Here is a 12,000-nt window from a genome sequence, read left to right as displayed (position 1 = left end):
GCTATCACCTAATGATAGGATAAGTCAATCTAGGCTCATTATGCCAACAAAGAGACCCACTCATTCCGGCATTATTCAATATAAATATCCACGATGTAGTCGAAGAAGTGGCGTCAGAGGAAATAGCAATGCTTCTTTACGTGGGTGACATGGTGCTTCTCTCGAGAAGTAGACTGGACCTACAAGAGGGACTGAACAAACTTTATGTATTTTCTAAAAAAAATGAACTAGACACAAACACCAACAAAACAGAAGTAATGAGATTCAGGAAATTATTTTATTTGTAAAAATGAACAACACATAGGGTTAAAATTCATATTTTATTAAAAATACATTTAATTTGATAAACATTGTATTACATTGTTTCATCTAGAGTTGATTACACATAACTTCATTTTGTTGTGCAGAAATTGAGCTTGTCGTAGATAATATGAAGCGTTACCCCATACAGATTACGACAAGGCTGAGAGACAAAGTGATAACATATTTATTTAGAGTTAAGAAATCCCTCTCACATCTCCTCTTTAATTTACCTATAGTCACGTCAACATTAGGCCTACACATCAACATACAATGATTTGAAACGTATTTATCTTGTGTATGTTTTGGATTATGTTAGCACTGCCATATTTTCAGACAGAAGTTACTTTCTTATGTTCGTAATAAGTTATCAAGAGTGCTATTGTGAAGTGGAAAATAGCATATCAAATGGCGCGGCTTATAGATATTTCGTTTAGTGTTTGTGAGGATGCTTAGTATGACATCGTGACCGAAGTACAAGATTTCTTCAGCTTCATGTTACTGATTTTATTCACGTTAGCCAAAGCGACATTACTCCGATATGCGGCAAATGCAAAGGAAAGAGTTATGTCTCAAAATGTACCCATAATAGTACGCAGAGAGGATCCTTACTTATACTTAATTGTACGATGACCTCTACCATCCATCTAGGGGACTTCTTTTAGACACCATCACCAACCATATCCTTCAGGTAGATATGCGTTCTCGAATACTCAATCAATCCTTTGTATTTACTCATCTTAATTATCGAATGATCTGTGGTACTAAGGCAGGACCTGACGTGTCAAAGAACTTGATTTTTCAGGAGGCACTTACAAAAGTTAGCAAGCTAACTGAAATTAATTTTATATTTCAATTACCGCTAAATTGAAGTGGCTTACATATGCAAATGCAATAAAAAGAAGGAGAAAGTTTTATTCTTTTTTTTTCAGCAAGTTCAGGGAACAAACCACACGGGTGTCTCTAAGTACTGAACATATCGAAATCTTTATTTGGGGAGGAGCGTATTGTGCGGGCACCAGAATCGTACCGAGCTTTGTCATTATAATCGTCGCAAAATCTGCCATATTGCCATTAAAAACCGAACATTCTATTTTCATAAGATATTGGGTTCTGCCTTAACACCACAGATATTTGCATGATGCCGCTATGTAATTATCAGAACGCAAATGGGGCAAACCAAGTTTCTAGTTCATATGCAAATCTATAAGTGTATGGAGAAGACAAGATAAACACTGTCTGTCCATTGTACAACGGCGCCAACAGAGAAGAGAAAATGTGTCACATTTTAGGGTAACATAATATGTAGACGTCGTTCTGCTCTTGTACGGAACAGAGGCTCAATGCACAAGGAAAGCATCTTGACGTTTATCGTGAAAAACTAACAATCCAAGTCCACTTTTATGGGTGAGAGTGTTCGTCGTCTCAAAGCTGTAATGGTGAACGAGTTTCTTTCTGAGTATGATATTCACAGAATGGATTGACTTACCGGTTCACCGGAACTTAAGAACATACAACAGATTTTAGCAGCGCTAAAAATACCAATACAGCACCACCCGTGCTCTTGAGAAAGACACCCTAGCCTACATAAAGAAGAAATAGAGTAATCTCACAATCTTTTTCAAAAAACACTTTGTTCTAATGAGCAGATTTGTTATGCAAAGATGACAAGAGTCTCAGGTACGGATAGCTGAGAGACATTGTCACTACTTCTCACCGAGTTTGACGTGGTCCAAATTCTGATAATTTTGACATTTAAAATCCCGTCTCTCTGGTTCGCATTGTTCCTAAACCGAAGGTTCTCTAACTATGATCACAGTACTAATAAATTGCCACATAAAACTGCAAGCTTGCTTTTTTTAAGTCTCAGGCAGCGCGGAGGTCATGTCAGGCTTTATACAACGGAGAGATGATTTGAACTCAGTTTTGTTTCCCTGGAAGCATACAAAATGATTTTTATATCACTGTTTTATAAACCTTTGTTATTAGACTGGCTACTCGTAAATTATAATGGGATTTATTTTATTTCATTAGATCCTAACAATGCGTTAGGATAATATGCAAAACTTATTTTGATGTGTATAATAAGGAAAATGAACTCAGTATATTTTGATCGCTAAGTACTTGTTTCGGATTGTCAAATTTGAATGGAGGAGGTGTGATTCATGTCAATAGCCCTCACAGACGTGAATATACGAAGGAAAGGGTGAAGAAACCAGTCCTGGAAAGTAGTTGAATACTGAGATCAGTTTTCAAGTATGAAGGTGGCAGTCTGTGAATTTAAATAATACTTCGAATGTATTGATTCTCGAATCTTTACCGGTCAATGCAATACGGCATATGCTTAAACTATTCATATTATATTATCATAAACAAAAATCACTTAACTGTTAATAAATCATTCATTTACGATTTAAGAACGTCATCATTAGAAATTTCAACATGTTCACGAATTATTGTGAAACTTCATGTGCAGTATAGAATTCTTAAAGAAGCTAAGACGAAATTTCACTATAATTATCACCAATCACTCGGATATGGTTATTATATTAAGAATTTAATTCAGTTTTATCACCCAATGAGTTCAAGAATAGTGGCACTATTCGTGCACTTTGTAGGAGTGTTGCTTTCCTCCGGATTGTCCACCCTTCTTGGCGGAATGGCTCGAGTGAGCACTCTGTTTCTGGTGTCCTTTGTGTCCCTGGTGGCCCTTTTGGTCAGACGACTGGTGGCCCTTAGCGTGCTTTCCCTTCTTGCCGTGCTGACTGGCCTGGGAGCTTTTCTGAAAAGAAAAATATACAACCACGAAATCCATTAGAATCGATATAGATATAAAAGATGTCCTGAAATTTCCTATACAGACTCTTAGGGAGTTTAGACGGGACATAGTAGACACCATTTTGTACAGAAACCCATGTCCGGAAACGTGAAGTTTACGTGCTACGGATACAACAATGTGATGTTTTGAACATCGCAGCATTACATAAAATGATCAAACTGTGTAATTAATTGGAAATATGTATATATTTAATTTATGGTAGGTCATTCTAGATTATTATGCATATACATAGTGGTTTTAGTCATCTATTTCAAATTATCATCTCATTTCTTTGTAACATGCCAATAACGAAATCTGAAAGAGTTAAGTCCTTGAGTACGGTATTACAAGATCATCCATAAAGGGGATACGGAATGGGCATTTTGCCAAAAATTTGTCATTTTTATATTATTGTTATTTCTTAATATGTCAAATGTCCTCTTTAAAATGGTGTATGAATTATGATGATATGATAACTACAAGTGTGCTTTTTAAAATAATTTATATGATGATGCACGCTAGATTTCTGCTGTGAGTAGACATGACGGTCTCTTTCAAGTCACTTGACCAATGTTCTATTTAGTGGTACAATGCTAGGTATTTATATTACTTAGAGGATTGTGACTCTAAGGCTTTCAAAGTGGTTCAGGAATCTAAACCTTATGGAAATGATGTAAATATAAACAAATTGGCATGTGTTGGTCACATTCAGAAACGTATGGGGACAAGATTGATACGACTAAAATCTAGCATGAAGTGAAAGAAACTTAGTGATGATAGAACATTAGAGGGTAAGAACATATTGACTGATTCAGTCATTGATACTCTCCAGAATTACTATGGTCTGGCCATCAGACAAAATACTCATAATGTGGAAGCAATGAGGAAAGCTGTCAGGGCATCATATTTCCACATTTATTCCAGTAATGAAAATCCTGTACATGGCTTGTGTCCTTCAGAGACAGACAACTGGTGCAAATATAACAGGAGCAAAGTAACAGGGGAGAAATATAACCATCCTCATAGTTTGCCACAAGCCATTATGGATAAAATCAAACCAATTTTCAGGGATCTTTCTGACAATAATCTCCTGAAAAAATGCCTGCACGGTAGGATATAAAACTCAAACGGATGTGTCAATAGTGTCATATGGAACCACCTACCCAAAACAGTGTTTGTGGGTTTCAGCACACTTCATTTTGGTTTATATGATGCTGTTTTAAGTTTTAACCACGGAAACATCACAAAGTGCAAAGTTCTGCAAGTATTAGGGTTGAATGTTGAGTGTCGTACTGTTGATGCAATGTTGTGTAGTGACCTGGTAAGACTAAGATCACCGGGCGAGTTGACCGTGCGCGTAGAGGCGCGCGGCTGTGAGCTTGCATCCGGGAGATAGTAGGTTCGAATCCCACTATCGGCAGCCCTGAAGATGGTTTTCCGTGGTTTCCCATTTTCACACCAGGCAAATGCTGGGGCTGTACCTTAATTAAGGCCACGGCCGCTTCCTTCCAACTCCTAGGCCTTTCCTATCCCATCGTCGCCATAAGACCTATCTGTGTCGGTGCGACGTAAAGCCCCTAGCAAAAAAAAGAGACTAAGATCTGCTGAAAATTCCATTAAAAATATAGCCCTTCAAGCCAGAAAGGACAGGAGAGGTGCCAACAAGAGACTACAAGAGGAATTTGAAGAAGAACCAGATAATCCAAGCTACGTACCTGGCATGCATTGATGTGTTAACTTTGAAGCCCGTTTCCCATAAGTTTACTTTTTTTAATACTTAAGGTGCATTTTCTCAGCCAGTTTTGATTATATGAACTTGAAATTTGTAGGACATACTTATAAATACCTCCTTCCACTGCTGAAACAACAGTTTTTGATTTGCCTGTGAATTACAAATTTTATAAACAAAAATATATTCTAAAAATACCAAAAATATCTAGTATCAAAATAAAAAACAATATCTTCCTTAAGTAGGCCCTTATAAAATTTATGCTTTTTTCAGTAGAAGGTCAAGATATTCAACTATAAGTTGTAAAAATTTGAAGTGTCTACCTTCAGAGGTTTCAGAGGAAAAGTACAACATAAACAGCCGATTTTATCATTGGAAGCATAGGGCATTCCGTACCCCCTTGTAGCTTGCAGTAATTTTCCAGTAGCCCGAGGCCAGGTGACCGGGCACGCCATGCTAATTTTAGCCCTTTATCAGAAAAAAAGGACATCATCAAGATTACATAATTACTTAATCCCCTCGATATTCTGAAGAGAGAGTTACAATTTTTCAACTCCCACTTTTTTAAGCTGGCTACCTGACGCTTACGAAGCCCTCGAAATTTCAACTTATGTGAATGAACAATACGAAACAAGGTGATGGATATACAGCGATGGAAAGAAGAGATAGAACATCAGATCTTGCTGGACCATGTGATATGAGAGATGGAGGGAGATTTGAGAGTCTATGTACTTCAACGACAAGAGCTCGAAATGGTCTTAACGTCTTAATACGAGAACATCTTAACAGCTTAACATCTGAGGTCTTAACATCTTAGCGTCTGAGGGCTTCAGCGTCTGAACGTCTTAGCGTCCGATGGTCATGATGATAGATGAAGAAGGTCTTTCTCATCGTTCTTTTCATATGCGAGAAGACAGGGCAGATATCAAAACAGGATGTTCTCCGTTTAGTTTACAAATCCACTTCACATCTGAGTAGACCACTACGCAAAGTTACTCTCATTGAGAACTGGCTATCTTAATGACGAGTGATAAAGTTAGCGAGAGACCGGTTTTGACTTGTCTGGAACAGGAGATAATTTTGTTATATTTTTAGTTACGCTAAATTTCTGTAATACGAAAGAATGCAAGTGTATTATATCCATGAACGCAACCCGAAGTGGTTTTGATATTGAAATTAAGGCTCATTACCACATTATGTTATGAGCACTATAGGAAGTGTTAAGGTCAGGAAAGTCGTTGTCCTACCGAGCTCGATAGCTGCAGTCGCTTAAGTGCGGCCAGTCGCACCGACACAGACATGTCTTATGGCAACGATAGGATAGAAAAGGGGTAAGAGTGGGAAGGAATCGGCCGTGGCCTCAATTAAGGTACAGCCCAAGCATTTGTTTGATGTAAAAATGGGAAACCACGGAAAACCATCTTCAGGGCAGCCGACAGTGGGGCTCGAACCCACGATCTCCCGGGTGCAAGCTCACAGCTCCCTTAACCGCACTTTCAACTCACCCGTTAATCATCTTATAAAACTGTTCATAAAAGTCTCGTTCATGCGATTTGTGAAATATTTATAAACAAAACTGATAATCATTCGTTATTCCTTTCAGCCTTTTACCGTACACTCTTTCGCCCTATATTAGGGTGATCAGATTACAAGCATGAAAATACGGTGCACATCGACTGACGTTGTTTTTAGGTCCTGCTTAAGATTAGAATTTCTTGACAGGAGCCACAGACCCCACAAGGAGTACCATTTTTAATAGAAAACCAGTACTTATTATTATTATTATTATTATTATTATTATTATTATTATTATTATTATTATTATTATTAAAAATAGAAGCGGCTCAATTCAATTACATAACAAAGACATGAAGTGTTGCAAAAACACTGTTTATAAGTTGCCATGTTTACATTCTATACACGTGGATCTTACTGGTTTGTTACATTTAGTGCCAACCAACAAGCAGTAATTGCTTTACACAATGAAAATATACATCAGATATTTTTGATAAATAAAGTATAAGCACTTTTATACAGGACGGTTTACGAAAAATGGAACAATATCTCTTGCTGGGACAACGGGACACTTTAGATAAATAATATACAATCCCGTAAAATGAGGGGGATCTGGTCACCCTACCCGACATGGCCATAGCTGTTATTGTATATAGCCATACCATTGCATTTCCTAGAATATTAAAACGTACGGGCATATCTGTCGAATTGAGAAATCTTATTCTGTCTTCCATTTCTCTTCACACACTTGATATTTGGAATACAATTTCAATCTCGTTATTTTCCACGAATTTCACTGCAGTTTCTCACTTATCGCAAAATAAGTTCGATTTAAAAATATGGCCTTATAGCTTTAATTTGCTGTAATTCGCAAAAACAAAATCAATATTTCCGTAGCCAGAATCATATGATTCGTTATCTCAGAATCGCTTCAAATTATTTATGTCGCGTTTATCGTTAACGCAAAAAAAAAAAAAAAAAAGCCTCTACATATACAGTACAAATGGTGATTCACCATTGACAATGAATTACTTAAATCATATAAACAACTATCTTTTGAAAATGAAGGAATGAATTAACTGAAAAATTTGTGACAGATCCTCACGCACCGAAGACCAACCCAATGATCTCCCAGCAACTGGCGATTACATGATACTTTTCTTCAAAGTACTTAAACCAGCGTTCGTGGTGACTTTTCTTTCCATAATCACCTTCTTTGATCTGTGGCTGTTACTCTCAAACCTTATTGTTGGATGAATAACAACCCCGATGATTCTCTTCCTGTTAATCGTGACCACAGAAAGTGGACGTGTCCAGACGTGCGTTCCTGTTCCTGTTCAAAACTTTATCTACTCATTGTTAGTCCCCTCTGTACGGTCTAGGAGTTTGTAATGGAAATTTCCGGACATCCGGTAGCTGAAGACACAGACAAAAATAAATTACGGTAGGATTATGCAGTCACGTTTTGATGATGATGCTTGTCGTTTAAAGGGGCCTAACATCTAAGGTCATCGGTCCCAGTCACGTTTTACAAGCCTGAAAAATATACAGGGTTGTACACACCAGAAGAACAAATGTTATTAATTATCCCTTCAGGAAAATCAAACGATCATAAATATGTCTTTGAATAAAACACGTGACGCGATGTTACCTAGCAACAGTGCACGCTGTCATATGAAGTACTGATGGATGGCCATGACATACAGACCCACGGCCTGTGCAGCTCTCAAGGTACTGTTGCTAGGTAACATCATGTCACACATTTTGTTACATGATACTATTTCGTTACGCAAATTTTCGGATGACCCCCAGGCCTAAGATAATTATTTTTATGTCAAAGAAAAAAGGAAGCTCGCTCATGACACCACATGAAACTGACAAGAGAAAATACATTCTCCAGTTCGACTGGAGCTGTACATTTATTTATTTACTAGCTGTAGTACCGGTCGTTGACTTGACAATCATATAGCAGGTGCGCAGCTACTTCTCATCATTATCCAACCAGGTTGTTTCACTTGGTACGCAGCAGTTACTCCATATATCGGAGATGAGTGGCAGGAGAAGAGAAAAATCACATCACAACAATGGTCAATATTATGCTATTGTTGATCAGGTGTATGAGCTTTCGATATTGTAGGTCTTCATATTTAGTTTTCTTCCGACTCTGTGATATTAGGGCATCTACTCTAAGAGAAGCCTTTCTTTCCGTCATGACTCCCTCTTGACTTATTGTTTTTCAAGCGGTCGTTCCTTTGCGATTTCTCTCATGTTTTATGACCATCTTCACAATTTTCCTTGTCGATACGCACCGATGACCACGCGGTGTGGAGAATTATCTAATTGACCGTACCTGTTCGCTACATAGCTACGGAGTTTGAGCCTCCATGGACGTTAACATACTCTTGCTATCTACTTAATATGGACTCCATGAAAGTAATAGTATAGTAGTCATGGTGATGTTTGATGCTGTTGTAGCAGAGGATAATTCTTTGTAAGAATAAATCAGGATTCTGGGAGAGAATGGTACAGACAGTGAAAAGCTGTTTGAAGAAAGCCTTAGGAAGCAGGCGGTTCGATGATGAAGACATTTACACAGTTCTCGTCGGAATTGAAGCAACAATCAACAGTAGACCCTTGACGTATGTGGAAAACGATCCTCAGCATCGTGCGCTGACACCAGCACATTTTCTTATTGGTGATAACACAACAAGGCTACCAGACAGAAAGACCAATGTTGAAGATAGTAACAAAACAAAGGAATAAATGAATCAGATGTGGATAGAAAAACAGTCTGTACTCAACACATTTTGGAAGCAGTGGAGGAACGAGTATCTATTGGATCTAAATCGTTTCCATGAAGTTCAGCAACGGAACCAGAATCGTCCACTTATTCAACAAGGAGATCTGGCGCTACTAAGCGACGATAAACTACCAAGGCAAATTTGGAAGATAGCTAGAATCTCCAAACTCATCATGGGACGAGATGGGAAGATCAGGTCCTGTGAGCTGACTGACAAAGAGGGGAGAGTGTTTCGAAGACCCATTCAACTGGTACATCCATTGGAGTTGAGCAACCGTGATACGGCTCAAGGTGGGGAGTGTGGAGAATTATCTAATTGACCGTACCTGTTCGCTACATAGCTACGGAGTTTGAGCCTCCATGGACGTTAACATACTCTTGCTATCTACTTAATATGGACTCCATGAAAGTAATAGTATAGTAGTCATGGTGATGTTTGATGCTGTTGTAGCAGAGGATAATTCTTTGTAAGAATAAATCAGTAACCTATGACATTTCAGTGTTCGTATGAAGTAAAACATTACACGCGGTTTTACACCTTCAGAAAATCATAACAAAACAATCGCCAGTTAAAACGATCAAACAATATTTCTGTGTTAGCAATGCTCGGCGCTGATGTGGATTAAGCAACAAAATTTAAAATCCATAGATATCTCTGTTATCATAGCCCGGTACGGTAAAAATGTATAAAACCGAGCTCGATAGCTGTAGTCGCTTAAGTGCGGCCAGTATCCAGTAATCGGGAGATCGTGGGTTCGAACCCCACTGTCGCTAGCCCTGAAGATGGTTTTCCATGGTTTCTCATTTTCACACCAGGCAAATGCTGGGGCTGTACCTTAATTATGGCCACGGCCGCTTCCTTCCCATTCCTAGGCCTTTCCTATCCCATCGTCGCCATAAGACATGTCTGTGTCGGTGCGACGTAAAGCAAATAGCAAAAAAAAATGTATAAGACATAAATGATCGTACATTTAATACTATATAACTTTAGTTATGTAGTGTTTATCGATAGGACCACAAATAACATAAATATTTGAGAATTACATTTTAGGCTTTCCCCTAAACCATTTCACTCAGCGTGAATAAAAATTATAGCTTACATTGTAGTGCCTGATTCCCCGACTTCACGTACCGTTTCTCATTAAATTATCTTCGGCTATTTTCTCGTGATATGCGTACATACATACAGATACAGATATATGAAAAAAGTGCACTTCCTTGTTACTGTGGACACAACCGATAGAGAAATACCATTCTTTTTTTAAATTCTGATAAATATGCAGACAAAACTCTTATGTTTTATATACCTTATAGATGCATTTCTTTCTTTAGCGTATGGTATTACACATGAAATAAAACATTAAAAGTAGCCTATATGGTAATAAAAACAAACTATTAAATTTTAACTGTGGATTGCTGAATCCGCTGAAGTACGGATGGAGCAACAAACAAAAGGTCATTTATATGCCCATCGTACGAACGTTGAGGGCATTCAGTCACTATGTACTGATAGTCTATCAAGCTGCACCACAATCGCATGCCGGTGACTGCACTTTCCTCACTTGTATAGGAGGTAGCCATATCTTCCATGGTTTATCCTCACTGTGTTTAGAGTTTTCAAAGTTTTTCAAAGGCTCAATTTTAGCGGTCTTTCTCTTCGTGTCCAGGAAGTCGTGAAGAGCAAGTGTTGTTCCCTCTTTCCATTTTTGAATTCACTTTGTTGTAATGTTGACCGAGCTCGATAGCTGCAGTCGCTTAAGTGCGGCCAGTATCCAGTAATCGGGAGATAGTGCGTTCGAGCCCCACTGTCGGCAGCCCTGAAGATGGTTTTCCGTGGTTTCCCATTTTTACACCAGGCAAATGCTGGGGTTGTACCTTTATTAAGGCCACGGCGGCTTCCTTCCAATTCCTAGGCCATTCCTATCCCATCGTCGCCATAAGACATATCTGTGTCGGTGCGACGTAAAGCAAAATAGCAAAAACAAAAGTTGTAATGTTGCAAGTTATTTTGTTCCAGCTGTTGGCCTGTTGGTCTTCTTGATTTGAGTCTTCTGTTTCCAGAGACAGTAAGTATATCCCTGTGTATTGGAACATTGGGGTTTAGTGTTTACATTTCTGTGCTCACGAACCAAAGCATCCTGTCGACGAAGATTTGCTGGGGCTATGTGGCTGAGCGCCGACAGCCAGAAACTGTGCAAATAACTACCGACAAAGTATTGAGTACATAATTTGATTTGATTTGTTTATTTATCATTAACAGAGTTATTGCTTCTCCAATTATAGATGATATAAAAATTAAAATAATAACAATATTAACATAACTTACTACTACTACTACTACTAACTAATCAATGTATAATATATGCATATTTACAAAACACATACAGAAGAAAAAAACATGAAAACAAAAAAAATGTTTATACATTTGAAATGACCGAAGGAAGGAAGTATAACTTTCAGTTACCAATCTAGAATCTAGAATTTGCATCTGATCCTTGGTGATTTCAATAATATTATTCTAGTTATTCAGCCAGTTGAAGTAGAATTTCAGTAAAGTAGTGCTGCGAATCTCTGTGAATTCACGGTCACTGCTGATTGCTGCCAGTATAGCTCATAATCCTTCTCTTACAGTGCTTGTCATCATATTTACATACATTTTAACTGTCAATGATTTTACTCCTCGCTTGATGGCGGCGTGGAACGCAACCACGCTGCGCATTATAAACAGCGGCTAAAAGGGGTGACACCAAGGGATTCTTAACTTGGGAGCATAGGGTGACGGGTATGGGCGTTTATCTCAGTCTGTTATTGCTGCCGATTACTCGCACCAGACTTCTG

The 12,000-nt window shown here is 38.2% G+C and overlaps 1 protein-coding gene across 1 annotated transcript in view; it reads right to left on the bottom strand.

Annotated features, from left to right (window-relative positions):
- Positions 1-301: 301 nt before the first annotated feature.
- LOC136879166 (repetin) overlaps positions 302-12,000 on the bottom strand; it is a 171,853-nt gene continuing 160,154 nt past the window's right edge. Inside the window, exon 5 of the mRNA XM_067152926.2 lies at positions 302-3,082. Coding sequence (XP_067009027.2) covers positions 2,900-3,082 — 183 coding nt within the window. The 3' untranslated portion in view covers positions 302-2,899. The remainder of the gene's footprint in view (positions 3,083-12,000) is intronic.

This window comes from Anabrus simplex, chromosome 8 (genome assembly GCF_040414725.1).
Source record: "Anabrus simplex isolate iqAnaSimp1 chromosome 8, ASM4041472v1, whole genome shotgun sequence".
NCBI classification, from domain to species: domain Eukaryota; kingdom Metazoa; phylum Arthropoda; class Insecta; order Orthoptera; family Tettigoniidae; genus Anabrus; species Anabrus simplex.
This window is presented reverse-complemented; position numbering and strand designations above follow the sequence as displayed.